Genomic DNA, 17,798 nt, shown 5'->3' with positions numbered 1-17,798 from the left:
GCGAATCCTCTTCCACGAAAGGGCAGCAATCCTCTCATCTTGCTGCCCTGTGTCAAGGGCCAGACGCCCCCCCTCTTGAAAAGCGAAGAAAGTCCCCTGCGGGGCGCCACCCACTCTGCCTACCACCTATAGCAGGATGCCTGCTGGTGAAAACCTAGCTGCCCATACCTCCCCGGGCTCTATTAGCTCTTGTATCGAGGGATCAAGCCACTCCAGAGGTATTGCTGTATCTATCTCCCTTCTCCTCAACTCCACTCCTTTGTGGCAGCCTGATACTGGCTGCAGCACCTCGTCCACCATTTTGTACACCTCCCGCCTTGTCTTGATGGTACGAGCTGGGCCGGCCTCCCAACCAGCCCATTGGATATGGGGGTACTCGCTGATCTGTGCCTCAATCCAATCTTTAAGCTGGGGATTCCAAATCACTGGTTGACGGTCTATCTCCTCCTGGAAGCCTAGGGGGGCTCTGGATTAGGGCCTTACGGAGGCCCTGCCATAGGCAGAGTAAGTTGCGTAAGAAAGCTGATGTGGGCTAACGTGAAGATCCATATCAGGGATGGCCTCCACTCTTCGCCAAGCCTTGGTCTACAGTCCTGGAGGCTCTCCTGCAATAAGACCTTCCAGGTCTACTCGCTGCCCAAGAGGGCCATACTCTGATACTCTGGGTCTATGATACCAAGTCCTCCCTCTGACTGATGCCGTATGATGGTCGCCCACGTCACCTTGGCTCTGGAATCCCTGGAACCATCTAACCCTGACCAAAGGAAGTTTCGAACCAGGCCGCGAAGCTACACTACGTATGATGAGAAGCACCAACATGAGGCGATGTACCGGGCCGTTGCTAGGAGGACCTAGTTAACCACTAGGGCTTGGCGGGCCAATGAGAGGCAGGCCGTGCTCCAGTAGGTCAGTTTTCTCCGAACAGAATCAAGGACAGGAAGAAACTACTGGGCAGGAGCGATGTCAAGTCCCACCTGGAACCCTAGGTACCGGACGGTTTGTCCTTTGCTCACTTATCTAAATCCTAGGTGGAGTCCCCACTCCGTGCTAGAGTCCGGGTTTGTGAGGAAACCAATTGACTTTTGCCAGTTGATTTTTGCTCCCGCTGTAGAACAGAACACGTCAAGAGCCAGCCTCACTCTCTCCAGCATCAACTCATGGTCCTCTATGTAGAGTGCTGTACCATCTAGATACTTTGAATCTAACATTTGAGTCTCCTCTCTCACTAGAACTCGCAGGCCGCGTAATCGGCTCACACGTGACATGAGGAAGTGAGACATCGCCTCTGCAAAGAGTAGAAACAAGTATGGGGTCAGGGGCCAGCCCTGTCGAACCGATCTCTCCAGCCGAAACTTCTCCCCTCTCCTTCTGCCTATGAGAACCCTACTGGTGGCCGATCTGTAAAGGGCGGAGACCACGCGAATCCAAACCTGGGGCAATCCCAACCTCACCATGGTGCCCTCTAGGAAATCCCAGTCTATCTTATCATAAGCTTTCTCGAAATCCAAGAGTAGTACGGCTTCTTTGGCACGTTGTGGTTTGCATGCCACATTTGATGATGACCGTTGCATGGTTAGAGATAAAGAACGCATGACTTTGGTCTTGACAGGATCTTTGTGTCATGGTTTATATGAGTTGGATGCTCTTTCAGTAGATTAGTCGGCATACTTGACATCCACTCTTACTCCTGCTATGATACAAGCGGAGTTATGGCATGCTCGTTTGGGGCATGTAAACTTTGGCAGCTTGATGCTTTTGCAGCGTACTCAGATGCTGGATGGCTTACCTCTCTTGGAGAGACCTCCTGAGTACTTATGTGAGGGATGCATTGTGGGGAAAATGCATCGTTTCTCATTTCCCCGTGATGTTGCTTTCAGAGCAACAACCAGATTGCAGTTGGTGCATTCAGATGTTTGTCGGCCTATGCAAACAATGTCATTGGGCGGTTGTTATTATTTTGTGACATTCATTGATGACTTTACACGTTTTTGCTGGGTCTACTGTTTGAAAAAGAAGTCAGAAGTGTATGATGCATTTTCAGCTTTCAGTTCACTTCAATCTGGATGCAAAATTAAGACTCTCCGTTCGGACCGAGGGGGGGAATACATGTCCTCTATGCTGAATTCTTTTTTGAAGCAGAAAGGCATAGTCCATCAGTACACTACTGCCTATACTCCACAGCAGAATGGGGTAGCAGAGAGCAAGAATCGGTCACTCATGGAGATGGCCAGATGTATGCTGAAGGCAAAGAGCTTGCCTCATAGTTTTTGGATGGAAGCAGTCATGTGTGCTTGCCATATTTTGAACAGATGTCCTACCAAAGCCTTGAAGACCATCACACCTTTTGAGGCTTGGAACAACCGTAAACCTTCTGTTGGCCACTTCCGTACCTTTGGGTGTCTTTCCTATGCCCATATTCCACAGGTACATAGAAAAAAGTTGGACAACAAGGCTGTTAAGTGCATTTTTATGGGATATAGCAGTGAGAGCAAAGGCTACAGACTCTATGATCCCGTTATACAAAGAAGGTTTTTGTCAGCAGGGATGTTGTTTTTGATGAAAAATCAGAATTATCCTTGGCTGGTTTGGACACATATCAGGCTGCCCGTGATGTTTTTGAAGGGCTGCTGCCCATTACTTTTGGTGATTCAGCTGGAGCTTTAGAAAATGAACCTAATGTTCAGACAGCTGCTCCTATGGAAAGTGCAGAAATTCAGCCATTGGCTGATCGGAATATTCAGCATAATGCTGAAACTGAAATTCAGCAAGAGCTTTCACATAGTCAGGAAGCTAGACAGTTACCTAGATGGTATTTGCAGACTATGCAAGATAGTCCTTTGGATGCACCCATGGCTGGTCGTACTAGAAGGCAAACTCGTTCGCATGATTCAGCACATACCATGGAGTTTGTTATGGCAGCAAGTACTTTTAATAATGAAGAGCCTGAATGTTTTGAGGATGCACAACACAATGTGCATTGGATGGTAGCAATGCAAGCTGAATTAGATTCTATCACTAAGAATCAAACTTGGGATTTGGTGTCTTTGCCATTTGGAAAGAAAGCCATTGGAACGAAATGGGTCTACAAACTGAAAAGGAAAGCAGATGGATCCATTGATAAATACAAAGCACGGCTTGTAGCTAAAGGCTACGCACAGAAAAAGGGCATTGACTATGAGGAGACATTTGCTCCTACTTCCCGTATGACGACCATCAGGTCTATGATTGCTTTGGCTGCACATTATGGTTTGACAATGCATCAGCTGGATATCAAGACTGCATTTTTACATGGGGAACTTCAGGAGGAAGTTTATGTACAGCAGCCCATTGGTTTTGCAGTTGAAGGCTCAGAACATTTGGTATGCAAGCTCAAAAAGGCACTATACGGTTTGAAACAAGCTCCTAGAGCTTGGTATGCAAAAATAGATGCTTTCTTGCTTGGTCAGGGATTTCTAAACAGCTCATCTGAGTCTACCCTTTACGTATGTAAAGAAGGGGGATCTATGCTGATTATATGTCTTTATGTTGATGACCTTTTGCTCATCGGAACACATGTTGATCAGATTTCAGCATTCAAACAAAATTTACAGCAAACTTTTGACATGTCTGACTTGGGAGTTTTGCATTACTACTTGGGCATCCAGTTCATACATGATGCTCGAGGTATTGGGCTATCACAGTCAAGGTATATTGGGCAGCTTCTTGAGAAGTTTGGCTTACAGGATTGCAAGCCAGTTTGTACCCCCATGGAACCTGGACTGAAACTGTCATTACATGATGACAGTGATTTGTTTGATATACATACATATGCTCCTGCAGTTGGATGTCTTATCTACCTATGCAACACTAGGCCGGACATACAGTTTGCAGTTTCAGCTTTGAGTAGGTATATGCATCAGCCACGTATGTCACATTGGCAAGCTGTCAAGCGTGTTTTTTGTTACTTGTAGGATACTCGATCTCTTGGGTTGCTTTATGCCAAGGGGGGACCACTGCAGTTACATGCTTACAGTGATTCTGATTGGGCTGGTGATTATGATACACGTCACTCCACTAGTGGCAATTGTTTCTTTCTTGGCTCTTCTTGCATTTCTTGGCTTAGCAAGAAACAATCCACTGTTGCCACATCGTCATGTGAAGCTAAATACAAGGCAGCTTTCACTACCACAGTTGAATGCGTATGGCTTAGACGCTTGCTAGCTGATCTGGATGTATTTGTTACGCAGCCTACTCCTTTGTTTACTGAAGTCAAAGTGCCATTGCAGTGGCACGGAGCCCAATGTTTCATGTCCACACAAATCCATTATCACTTTGTCAGAGAGAGGCTACATGCAGGTGATATCAGCCTTGTCTATTGTCCTACCACCAGTAATGTGGCAGATATCTTCACCAAAGCTCTTCCTCGTGACAAATTTGAAGCATTTCGCGATGTTTTAAATTTGATATTCTTTGGTGGCGGATGATCCTTGTACTCTTGATCACTCTTCACTCTAGGGGGGTTTGTTGGGTATTTGACTTACGCCTCACTTACGGCTACGCTCATATGGGAGTGTCGGTGATCAGTAGGACATTGGGGTACTTTTTACTCTCGGTAGGAGAGGTTTTTTCCCCCAGACTTATAGTCTTATTTTCGTATGTGCTTATGTGCTTATGTTACACACTTATGGGCACTTACCGTGTGCCGGGTGTGAACAACCCCTACAACCCTAAGGTTTAAGGGTTGTACTTTGTACTTTCATACTACACTCTTTCAGTCAATTGGATTGGGTGTCGTGCTTCACTCTGTCTCTCTCACTCTCACACTGTCTACTGCACTCTCAGTTGCACCTCGATCCTCCCATCTCACATCCATTGTGTTGAGCCCACTCTGTCGCCTTAAAGAAGGTAAATACATTGTCAAGGATGCTCCTATCCTGGACAAAGGTTGTCTATGTGTCATGGATGATGTCTGGAAGCACGGGGCATAGTGTCCCCAAAGGCTGCTGAGGTTCGGAAGGAAAACTCCGAGCGCTTGTCCTCTAGGCCAACAATGGCTGCTCGCGTGCGCATCTCTTGTGCGTGGAGGGTGGGATCCCCTGGTGCCTTGTGTAATAATCTCTGTGTGGTTGCTAGGTCCGGCCGGAGTGCTCTCTCCTCCTCCCAGCTCTACTGTCTGGCCTGTATGGCTGCCTCTTGCAAGATTCTGCTCGACTCGGCTAGGACCTTTGCAACCTCCTTTGCTATCCGATCCCTCCTGTCCCACTCTCTGGTTCAAATCTGCTCTATCTGTCTCGTCACTTCCTCCCTCCTATAGATCGAGTCAGGGATGGCGGGGCGCAGGCAGCAGGGTGGCGGGCGGAGTCCGTTTGGGGGGTCGGGGGGGGGGGGGGCGGCGAAACATCGGGGCTGGGGGGGACAGATGGCTAGGCGGGGTGCCAGGCAATCGCGAGCCGTCGAGGGCCAGCTGATGTGCCGGTGCGAATGACGTGGGTGGGCGCGATCAGACGTGATTTGGGGGGGGGGGGGGGGGGGAGCTCACGACATGACGGGAGAGCTTTTTCGTGATCATACTTTCACACATGTCCCATATTATATGATGGAATTTGTCTTGCTTCCATATTATTTGTACTATAGCATAATGTGTGTTGACAGAATATATAAAAGAAAGAATGATTCTTAGGGTTTTGGGCAGAAGGTCATGATGTCCAAAGGAGTACTGCATCTGAGATGTTGTCTGTTGTGTGCGGCAAATAAGATGACTAACTGAATTGGAATGTGTGAAACGAATTGTCAGTCTTAAGTGAAATATCATCATACTACTGACTTCCATCTTTCCATCACTGATTATTATAATTAATATTTTTTTTGGTAGACATGAAAGGAAAAATTAGGGTTTTTGCTCGGTGGAGACCACTGAGTGAGAAGGAAAAGCTTGAGAATCAGAGAATGGTTCTCAGTGCACCAGATGAGTTCACATTGGAACACCCTTGGAAGGATGAAAAACCCAAACAGTTTCAGTTTGATCATGTATTTGATGATAGCAGCACTCAGGAACAAATCTTTGAGGATACAAAGGTACATTAAATGAGGATTTCCTGTTTGGCAATGTTAGCAGGTTCTGTTAATTGTTTGCTCATGAGCTGTATTATTACTGGTACAATGAATTTGGGCTGTCTTTCTTTGTTTGTGTGCAGTATTTGGTGCAGTCGGCAGTTGATGGGTATAATGTTTGCATATTTGCATATGGCCAAACTGGTTCAGGAAAAACCTTCACAATCTATGGTTCAGAAAATAATCCAGGCCTCACGCCAAGGGCTACAAGGGAACTGTTCAACATTCTCAAAAGGGATGGCAACAAATTTTCCTTCTCATTGAAGGTAGATACTGTTTACATCAATGGATCTGTTGGATTTCTATCAAATCGTTTTTGTTCCAACTTGACTTTCTGAACACCTCCTGAAACAGGCTTACATGATTGAATTGTACCAAGATACACTGGTGGATCTACTTTTGCCTAAAAATGCGAAGCGCCCAAAGTTGGAGGTCAAGAAGGACTCTAAAGTAATTATTTCACAATGTTTGAAAAGAGAGAATGAAGAATAACAATTCAAATTTCTTTTAACCTTTACATTAAAAAGTACATAGAATAGGCAATAATCAAATAGTATGCGATTTTTTGTTTTAACGTGAGGGGGAACCTTATCATGCCAATTTGCATGGCATCTGTGTATGGAGGGCTTTGAAGTGTGTTCATTTTGTAATAATTACAGAGTCAAGGGCTAGGATGGGATTCATGTCTCACTTATTTCTATGTTACAGGAGTCGGGATTTTCTGGAGGGTCTATGACATAATGATATTTCACTTCTCTATTGCACAATTTTTTTTCCTAGTTTGTCTATTCTTCCCAATTTGTAGGCTTTGCTCAGATACACTGACAGCAGTGTGTTGAAAAGTTCACGGTTAATTTCACAAAGGGGATGGTGTCAAAATAACAGGTATGCTCTGATACCATGTCATAATAAGCGACAGTGCAGAGAGACAATAGGGTTTGCGGGGAGTAACATAGAGTGTGTATGACAAACATTGAGGGAGAAGAGAAACTTAAAAACATAAGAAGAACATGGTGATGATGCATTGAATCATGCTATGAGAAGAAAAGATGATACAATGGAGCCGGAGCTCAAAAAATAGCTGCATTGTTCTGTTTGAATAAGGCGGCAACACTTCTGGGAAATCTACATAGTGAAGGGAGTGAAACGCAATCCTTTGGATAGTGAGCTATTGAAGTAATTACTGGAAGGTGAATGACAGTTGTCGAGGGAGCGGTCCGCAATCCTCTGAAGCCATCGGAGATATGGAAGATGATCACCAGCTGTCGAGGGAGCGAACCGTAGTTCTTTGATGCGGAGGTGTGACTTGGGCAGCAAAATGCAAATCCTAGAGTGTTGGAGCTGTCAAACGCAGGGAGAGCAGCCTAGATGCTAATGCCAGGTGGATACTGATGACTCTAGATGATGGAGGATGAGCCGGGCTGCAAAAACGCAGGTCCTTGCAGCCTCTGTGAACAAACAAGTGATGCTAGGTAGATGCTGGAGATGATGCTGCCAAACGCAAGGCTTGATAATGGAACAAGGCTCCACCTTGACCTACGTTTGAAACAAGGCCTGATAATGATAGGTAGATGCTCCAAACGCAAGGCCTGATAATGGAACAAGGCGCTTGAAGCAGAAGAGGAAGGGTGAAGGCAACCACGAACCACAAACTGCAATGTCCTCTTGAAGGGGTGTGAGGGCAATGGAAGGTGCTGGTGAGAGAAGGGAAGGGTGTCTGATGACGGAGGAAGAGGGGTGAAGAATGACTTAATAGTGGTGGGGTGGTGAAGCATGAATGAAATGACTGCCTATTTATAGGCATAAGCTGTCTAGGGTGGCGCATCACTGTGTGGGCGCCCGCTGAAAAAGTGGCCAAAATGTGGGCCCTCTTTGGGGCTGTCAGTGTGAAACCCTAAATGAAGTGTGTGAACTGGAGAAGTGGTTTCTCAATAGATGGTATGAGCCATAAAAGTGCTTTAGGGATAAAAGAAAAAGTATGTTATGGTCCAAAGTCTGGTTGCCTGCCTTTTTTGTGCACTACTCAGGGTCTCCTTATATCCATTTTAAGATGGCATGTATTATGAATGATACCTTTCTGTATCTGAGGAGTTTGAATGCTTTCAAATGATCTCTTTCATTCAGCCTATGCCAGATGTGTTAATGCATCTCTGAGCTCTCAATCTGTGTATTGGAGGCTGAGTGTAAACACTAGAGATATCTTGCAATATACATGTTCTGGAAATTCTGTTATGTATCATCACGGATGTATTGTGCTTGCTTCTTCGTGGGACTTGAGCATGTAAGCCATGCAACTGGTGTAACATATTTGGGACATGCAGAGTCAGTTAATGATCTCCAATGGTTAATAGAGAGTTTACAAATAAGCAGCTCTCAAATTTCACATGTTAGTGGTGAACTGGATGAGAGGCAAAGGTTCTCACAAGAAAGGCAAAGGTTCTCACAATCTCAATATGGAGTAGGGTGAGATATTTAGGACAAGCAGAGTCAGTGGTGCACAATGATCTCTAATGATTAACCGAGTCTATTAAATAAGAACCTCTGAAATTTCACATGTTAGAGGTGAACCTGATGCCGGATCTTAATTGCTTGATTACAAGTTTTAACTACAATTTGGATTGGAAGATAATGTGTTAGTCTGGACCTTTTAGCTGACATGCTGTGTACTTTCGACAATATCTTCAAGTTACAATTGTTACTCAAGTACTTTTGTGAAAGCATACCTTTCATTGTAATTATGCATAACATCAATATGTAATGTTTAAGCACAACTTTTATTGAACTCTTGTAAAATATAACAGTAACTAGTGCCTCATTCGGCTTTTGATATCAGCTTACAAGCCTCAATGTGTTTGTAGGGCATGGTTCTTGTTGAAAATTGTACACTGGTCCCAATATCTACATTAGATGAGCTGGACGCAATCGTGATGAAAGGACTAGATAGGCGCCATATATCAGGTACTCAGATGAATGCAGAGAGTTCACGTTCCCATCTGGTTCTTTCGATCATCATTGAAAGTACCAACCTCCAAACACAAGTTCAGGTGAAAGGAAAGGTGAGGATATTCTTTCTTTGTCATTGCTTTAGAAGTTACTGTGCCAGTTACTATATATTTTTAAAAATCTCTGCTCCAAGGTGGAGATACCGGTCTTATGTTCTTTCTTCGGCATTGCTTTAGAAGTTACTTTGCCAGTTACTATATTTTTAAAAATCTCTGTTCCAAGGTGGAGATACTGGTCTTATGCCACTTTGTGTGCATTGATGCAGCTTAGTTTTGTTGATTTGGCGGGTTCGGAGAGGATTAAGAAATCAGGCTCAAGCGGAGAACAGCTGAAGGAGGCTCAGAGTATCAACAAATCGTTATCAGCACTTGGAGATGTCATCAGTGCCTTGGCAACAGAGGAACAACATATACCTTATCGAAATCACAAGCTCACAATGCTAATGAGTGATTCACTTGGTGGTAACGCAAAAACCCTGATGTTTGTAAATATCTCTCCTGCCGAGTCAAATCTTGATGAAACATATAATTCTCTCGGGTAAGGTCATTAGCCTGACTCGTACTAGGTCTCTTGCACTCTGTTTTCTGTTGTTGCTGGTACCCATTTGAGCATGACTTGAAGAGCTCTTAAGTCCAAAGTCCTGTTATTTTGTAATCAGGTATGCATCCCGGGTGAGGGCAATCACAAATGATGCTTCCAAAAACATTTCCACAAAGGAGGTAATGCGGTTGAAGAAGCTCGTTGCTTACTGGAAGGAGCAGGCTGGCAAGAAGCCTGAAGAAGAGGACCTCGAGGATATCCAGGATGAGCGTCATGTGAAGGACAAAGTGTAGAGTCCCAGGATGAAATTGGCGACTTCAATATTTGGATTGAAGTCATGAGCCCTATATCAGCCATTATTTCCTCAGGTTTGAAGTTATCGGTGTAGTTGTGAAGGCACTGCTAATGTACAGATTATCCAGCTGAAATCAAGGATGCCCCTAAAAGCTGTCCAAGTCAGTCCTTTGCCCTTGGATAAAGCCAGGTATGATTCACCTCCAGATTTCTTAATCCCTACAAGCCCTTCATTAATGTCTCTTGACAAGCATGTTCAAGTTACATGCTGATCTTTGGAGCTCAACCAGAGCTTGTAATAGCCTCTATACAAGTCATGTAAACAACTCATCACCACATTTATGAAAGAAAGAAATGAAGCATAACAGTCTCAATATATGCTAATTTTCTCAATTTTAAACTGGGATGAAGCATAGCAGTCTTGATATGTTATTTTCTCGAATTTTTTCTTGATTAAAATTTGAATCTAATCGAAAGTCTGTTATTATTTATCCCGGCTTGAGCAGCACATGCGTAGTTCAAAGAAAACAGGAAATCAGTTTCTATTGAGTATCAACTGATGCAATATTGTCATATTGTTCGTTAATTTGCTAGACCTATTTATTCTGAAAGAAATCTCTCTTGGTAAGATGGGAGCGCAATACCTAGTTCAAAGTGAGTGGGATCCAGTTTTTGTTGAGGATCAAATGATGCAATATCATCATGTTGTGCATAAATTTGTTAGGTGTTTGGAAGTACCTTGATTATGAACTTACAATTCGGAGTGTGAGAAATATCTGTTGATAAGATGGCAATCCTTCGAAGTGTAGGGGGTGCATTGGTTTTGGAGCTTCAGAAGTCGTAAAAGGTCCTGTTCAGACAGAGGTTAAACAGCAGACATGCATGCCAGTCAGTCTCTTATACCAACAACTTTAATGTTTGTAGGTATCGTATATCGTTTCCTTTTTTACTCTGGAAAAGTTATGATGTGTTTGATTAGCCTTTGGACTGAATTGTCTTATCCTGCGGTACACGTGCATTTGATTCAGTGCATCAGTTAGTCTTGGACATGAATACATTTAGTGCCAATTGCTAGGTTTTGTTGGTCGCATCTTGCTAACTAAGCCTTCCTTCAGCTCTGATGAAAGCAGAGGTGATTAGGGCCATTGGATGTCTCTGGAAGCTCAGAAATAATGGAATCCTGAAGAATCTCCTCACCAACAGGGAATGGCTCAGCGGATGAGGGTGGAATGGATGCAGGATGAGGAGAATGTGGTAGCTCAGGAGGAATAAAAGGATCTTGTGGGGGATGAGGAATAACTGCATCTTGATGATGTAGAATTGGCAAAGCAGGAGATGCCATATACAGAATGGAGAGGTAGAATGGCTGTGTGAAGCCGTCGAGGGAGGCTTGTCTTGGGGCGAATGGGGCACGTTGTCTTGTGAGGAAGGATGAGAAGAGGGCTCAAGGAAACCCCCCTCTGAACAAAGCCAATAGGCTGTCGAGGGAGGCTCGTCTTGGGACGAATGGGGCACCTTGTCTTGTGAGAAAGGATGAGAAAGAGGGCTCAAGGAAACCCCTCTCTGAAGGGTACTCATCAAAGGAAACGTCATGGCTGATGATGAATGAGAAGATTCTTGATCCCAAAGCCAATAGGCCTCAGAAGAGGTACTGTAGCTGACAAAGATAAGCTGCTTGGTTTTAGCATTTAACTTCCATTGTTTTTCATTAGGAAGATGAACATATGAATCACAAGCAGATACACATAGTGGAGAAACATTAAGCTGAAGACCTGTGAAGGCTTCCTTATGGATAACATTATCCAAATCTGAAGCCAGATTGCTTATAGGATGTAAATCGCAGTGGCTACAGCCTCAACCCAGACACTCTGATCCAGATGATGCACTTGAAGCATGGAGTGCACCATCTCCTTGACAGCCTATTCTTCCACTCCACTACCCCATTCTGCTGAGGAGTGTAGGGAGTGGAGAGCTGATGTTTGATGCCATGATCCCTGCAACACTGATCAAGCTTTCGTAAACTGTCCCCAATTGTCAGCACAAGTCAGACTTGTGGGCAAGGATATGCACCCAAATTTCATCAATGAACAAGAAATCAGAGATCCATGGAGTTTGCATGGATCCACAGAGATCCAAATATATAAGGTCCAAGATGCTTGAAGACCAATGAATATCCTCCTTAGGAAAGCATCCTGATGCAACTGTAAGAGCTCCATAATTGCTTCAAACAAGAGGAACCGACAACCTGGCTCAAAATGGTGAACTAGTAACCATTCCGCAGAAGAAGGGCTGAAGCATGGGGTTCCTCTTGCAAAATGGGGTTCTTCCTTGAGTTTCTCAAGTTCTTCCCTGATCGGTTCAATCCATCTTTTAGCATTGAATCCGATCTCTCTGTCCTGATTCTTGCTTGTGTCAAGAGAAAAGATCGTAACCTGGCAGGAACCTGTGGCTGGATGGATTCTTCCAGAACCTCATTATCACCTCAAGATAGCGCATCTACCATTTTGTAATTCGAAATTCAAGTTATTTCACCAAATAACATCTGAAAGCTACTTATCAAGCCTGGATCCATATGGAAAATGTATTCACAGGAATATTTACATCAAATTACGAGGCGTGGCTAGATGATCCAACTGCCAATACCTTGTGTCTTAACATTATATTTCAGGTTATAAACGTTAAACAAATATACTGCTTTGGAGAAGCCAAAGGAAGGACAATGCAAGCAAATGTGTATAGCAAACCAATGCCTTAAGCCACTCAGCCATACCTCTAGATGTATCAGTTGAGAAGCTAGGTGGAAGCTAGAGGTTTTTCCAAGCCATTTAGTTATGTCATCGATTCAAACACAAATTGAGATGCTCCTTGGCTTCTTTCATGCCTACCACCTTATCTTGCCCTAGTAAGTGGAATTCTTTTATTTTCAAATGCTTGCCTGCCAACTCCCCCCCGCTCTCAATCATTCTATCCATATCCTTGTAGATCTTGCCAATACATGGCTACATAGTGTCTACATGTCACAACAAATGTATAATGGATCAAAGTATGGCATCAATCCACTTCACTTCATCCTGAAATCCCATATTGTCAGTTGTGCCAATCCATGAGATCCCTACAATGGAGAGCTCATAAACTTATCATTGATAAAGACATGTCATGCTAGACTTGTCGTACTGCACCATTGTGCTCTCTTCAATGAACCATCATTAAGAAGTTATAAGCAAAGCTAGTGTTACAGTACTTTAGGAGAGGGTAACTTGTTATATGCAAGGTGCATTAAAAGTAAATGATGATGCATCCATCTTAAATGTGCTTTGGGCATGGGAGGATAGGGGTGTAGCTATGGCAAATGATTTTGAATCTTGAAAAAGGCCAATGTGGCCTATGTCATTTGAGTAAGAAATTTGATAAAAGAAGCAATCTAGTCTAAGACTAGTATCTAAGAATCTAAGAATGAAGACTCCCAGAGAGAGAGAGAGAGAGAGAGAGAGAGAGAGAGAGAGAGAGAGAGAGAGAGAATGATATATTAACGTCTACAAAAGGCCAAAATGATCTATGAGACCACGAGTTACAATCATGTGTATGATGGTACAATTGTCCAGGCAAAATATATATGTAGCACAAAGCAAAATAAGAAAGGAAACTAACTATAGCTATGTGTAAAACATAGAGCTCTATCTAGTAACAATGAGCTCCAAATGGTATAGTCTTACGTGGGTATGGAGGACCTAGCTCTAGCTTGAGCAATAATCCCCTGTATCCGCCTATGAAGGTGTCGTCGGTGTCTGTGCCGAGGCCTAGGACATCTGGATTGACTAAGCTGAATGGCTCGATCAATCAGTACTCCTTGTTTGTGTGTGGACAATGGCGGTGAGAGAGACTCTTGTTGAGCTAAAATATGCATTACTTGCTGATTAGCCTCTTAAACAGCCCCAAAACACACTAAAAATGCTATTTTAAAGTAAAACCCTAAAACGGGGAGCTGTTCGAGAGAGTTCAGTGGAAACCCTAAAACGGGGAGCATTTCAAGAAAGTTTACTGGAAACCCTAATTTTTGGGGCACCCTTCCACATCTATAAATAGAGAGGCTGCCCCCATTCAGCAATCATCCTTGTTTTGTAGGTTACACCAGCCCACACACCCTCTGCAGTTGTTGGCGCCCAGTTTTCAGCCTACAGCCCACCTCCATTTGTTGTCCAGCCATCATCGACTGCAGCCACATCATCTTCAGCTTGTCCATTGCTGTAGGCGACAACTCTCAGCTGCTGGCGACTGCTCCAAACTGCCCTAGATTGCTGTTCAGCCTGCTGTCCATCATCTCCAGGGTCAGCCAGCCTGTGTTTTCAGCATTGCAGGATATTGACACTCTTAGACACTGTTTCAGCCTGCTATTTACAGCAGACTGTGGACAGTTTCCAGCCCCCGATCGGTGGTACACTGCTACGTTTACCAGTTTCCAGCCTCCAAACTGTTGCGTTCTGGTGACCAGCCTGCTGCCATTCACTATTCAGCGCTCCTACACTCCGATTGGTGGTCACAGACTTGGGATCCGTCTTCGGTGGACGTCACACTCCGACATTGCTCTGCCCTTGAGCACACTGTACATTCTTACATTCATATAACATTCATTCACTTCAAAGTTGTGTTCTCTCTCTCCCTTCTTCTGTTTGTGTTTGAGTTTTGAGTTTTGCGTTTAGGGTTTGAGTTTTGCCTTCTGTGTCTGTGTCTGTGTCTTTGTGTTTCTGTCGTGGTCGTACACTCTGTATAACCTCTCTGCAAACCCTAGGACTCTTCTTAACATGGTATCGGAGCCGATGCTCTTGTAAAGAGTATCCTGCGGATATTGTTGAGAGCTAGTCTTTGTGCAAGGCACACAATACGACTCGTAACCGAATCACAATGTCCCAGGCACCTTCTTCTTCAGTTCCTATGATGTCTTATCAGGCTTCTTCATCATTGGAGGCCCTGAGATGGCATTATGGACTCGATGAGGAGAACGACACTCCACCTTCACCGGATTTCACTAACATGACAGAGGAGGACTTTGAGGAGTACTATCGCAACAAGTATAGTGATGTTTACACCCCTCCTACCAGTTTTGCTATCACATTCGGACCGGTTGGTGAGGCTAGTCACCTCTCCGATCATGGAGGACATACGTCATTCGGAACGTCTGGCGATCCATCTTCATCATCTCGACTAGGTCCAATGTCAGGCTTGTATAATTCTTTTGTACTGCATGAATCAAAACCCTCGTCGGTTTTTTCTTTTGAGATACAGGATCCGGATGGATTTGCGTATGTGAACTTCAATAGAGGGGGCTCACGAAGCAGACGAAATTGAGGTACATCTACAGCCTTTGTTTCATTTGAGCATATTAGACACACTTCTTACTTCCCTCCCATCCCACCCTCTTCTATATCGTATCTTAATCATCTCTCATCATCTTTTCAAAATCTTGGATTATACTCCATATCTACATTACACACCCTAGGGGTTGGATCTACCATCTCCGCTCCTAGCACATTTTCCATCTCCACCCCTTTCTCTACCTCTTTGCACCATGGTACTTCGTTAGGGGGAATGCCACCCTTTCACACAGTGCCTCTCACCTTTCAGCAAATGAGCACACCCTTTACTTCTGGGTCGATTGTGATGGGCATCCCCTTCACTATCCCCAACTTCACATCTCACATAACCACTCATACGTAGGGATTTCCATCCTCAGCTTATGGTGCATCTTCACACTCTCCTTGGGTTACACCTACGTAGGGATTCCCATCTTTTGCTTCACGTGTTTTTGTCCCACCTCCTTGGGTTCCTCATGTGGCTACCATGCCCATGCCTAGTCAGTCCATCCCTACCTATGGATCCACCTTGCACACTATCCGCATGCCTAGTGGGCACTCTGGGATCCATTCCCAAGTGTACTCCACCTTCCTATCCTACCCCCACTACACTTTTTCACACTATCCATCTCCGAGCACTACCACTCCTGTTGCAATGGCCAAGAATGCCTGCACGGATAAGACACGTTTTAACGGGTCAAATTTCACTACTTAGTCGAATTTCATGCAACAAGTGCTTGAGTCTCAGGGTGTTTGGGACCTCGTCATTGGTCTAGAGCCTATGCCGGATCCTCGACTAGCTCACCCAGACTACATCCGTCAATGGAGAGTCCGCAATGCTACAACCAATATTGAGCTGATGCAGGGATTACTTCCTGAGTTTCACTCTTAGTTGCAATACTTCTCGCTCGCGTTAGAGCGTTGGAGTCACCTTCTCAACTGCTATGGGGCTCGTGATCGTACTCAGCGCATCAATCTCAACTTTGAGCTTCAAGAGTTTTCTCTTAAGGAAGGGGATGATTTGAAAGTCAAGTTAGCTGACTGTAGGCGGTTACTTGCTGAGTTCGCCACTACAGGCTCTCAAAAGTTAGATGACGATCAGGTTACATTCTTCTTAAATAAATTGCCCGCAAAATACTTCAATTTCATTCAACACATCATCTCCCTTCCTCGATTGTTATTCTTCTACGAGTTTGAGTGCCAATTTTTGTGTTATGCAAGGCTGCATGATCAAGTCCACAAAAAATCCTCATTACAGCCTTATGCAGAGCAGAGGGGGTTGGTTGCTTCTTCTTTGGGAGGGAAAACCACTAGTGGCAAGAACTTGCTAGATGCGAAGGTAAGCCAATCAAAGGGTGACTCCTTTTCCTTCGATGGAACCAAAGAATCAAGACCTATTTGGCAGCAACTCCCTAAGAAAAACCCGTTTTGTACACACTGCTAGAGAGTAGGCCATGTGGACGAGAAGTGTCGCTCCAAGGTCCAAGGTCTTCCACCTAAAAAGCCTCAGCAGACCGCTACAACTTCACAGTCCAGTGGGGCTATGCCTTCTGCTACTGCCCCATCTACTCCTCTAGCCCCCACAGCGACTGTTGGATATGTGGCACCTGGAAAGCCTCAACGGCTATTCTTCTCTACTCCTGAAGGATTGGTTGATTGGTTGATTGGTCTGCAAGTTCCGATTTTGTTGCACTTCATGCATCTATCTCACCTTCCTCCCCACCTCATCAGGCAATCCCTTGGCAAAGCCCTGCTACTGGACGTATGCAATGGTGGCCACCTTCTTAGACTACCATGTCTCTAGGTCCTTTCGGATACCCTAGGATAGTCTAGCATTCATTTTTCGCACTGTTAGAGTCGGGCCCATAGGATTTTTGTCTCTATATTTTAAGTCTTCTGTTGCATTTACTCACACAAACATACACATTTGCATCTTTGCACTTGTTTCTTCAATTAGCTTTTCATTTTAGTTTTGTTTTGTCTTTGGAGCATCTCACTACTGACCTTTGTGATTGCAGACTTTGATCTCCTTTGCAGGTTTTATTTTCAGTGTAGGGCTAATATGTAGGTTTGCCCAATCCTACCTGGGTTGGAGACTTGGGATGTGCGTTGTTCCTTCATGGTTTCATCATCCTTGGAGTTTTGCTCTTCTACTAGCATGGAAGCTTTCCCTCCTGAGGCGGATCGTGCAGCATCTCTCTTGATGCTATCATGGCGGTGACTTCAACCTAGCTCTTCTAGCTGGGATGCTTCCTCCTCCTCTTCATTCCTTATGGTTCTCGGCACCACACGAAGACCAAACATCAGGCTCCTCTTCCTTCTTTGGCATCTACATTCAGGTTGAGAGGGGATTCCTACCCTTCTTGGTATTCTACAGGCTTCAGTACTGTCTTCGACATCGGCTTCTCCCCCCTGTTGTACCTTACCCTTTGCATTGCATAATTTCATCATCTTTATACTAGGGCACTTGGGCAAGTGAACAATTTTACCATGAGGGACACTCTCCAAGTGGCACCTGCTGCA

The 17,798-nt window shown here is 44.5% G+C and overlaps 1 protein-coding gene across 8 annotated transcripts in view; it reads left to right on the top strand.

Moving 5' to 3' along the window:
• Window positions 1-17,798, top strand: part of LOC148017397 (kinesin-like protein KIN-14I) — a 133,797-nt gene that overhangs the window by 94,890 nt on the left and 21,109 nt on the right. For 5 of the 8 annotated variants that reach the window (XM_087663474.1, XM_087663473.1, XM_087663472.1 and 2 more), the window contains 6 exons: window positions 5,852-6,054; window positions 6,174-6,356; window positions 6,445-6,540; window positions 8,949-9,146; window positions 9,359-9,630; window positions 9,752-10,327. In XM_087663474.1, the coding sequence (XP_087519600.1) occupies window positions 5,852-6,054; window positions 6,174-6,356; window positions 6,445-6,540; window positions 8,949-9,146; window positions 9,359-9,630; window positions 9,752-9,926 (1,127 nt within the window). In that variant the 3' untranslated portion in view covers window positions 9,927-10,327. Of the gene's footprint in view, window positions 1-5,851; window positions 6,055-6,173; window positions 6,357-6,444; window positions 6,541-8,948; window positions 9,147-9,358; window positions 9,631-9,751; window positions 10,328-17,798 lie in introns of those variants that run through there. The other 3 variants (XR_015687962.1, XR_015687964.1, XR_015687963.1) reach the window with 1 other exon arrangement.

Source organism: Lygodium microphyllum, chromosome 22, assembly GCF_053477565.2.
Source record: "Lygodium microphyllum isolate KBCC chromosome 22, Lygodium_microphyllum_v1.1.10, whole genome shotgun sequence".
NCBI classification, from domain to species: domain Eukaryota; kingdom Viridiplantae; phylum Streptophyta; class Polypodiopsida; order Schizaeales; family Lygodiaceae; genus Lygodium; species Lygodium microphyllum.
This window is presented reverse-complemented; position numbering and strand designations above follow the sequence as displayed.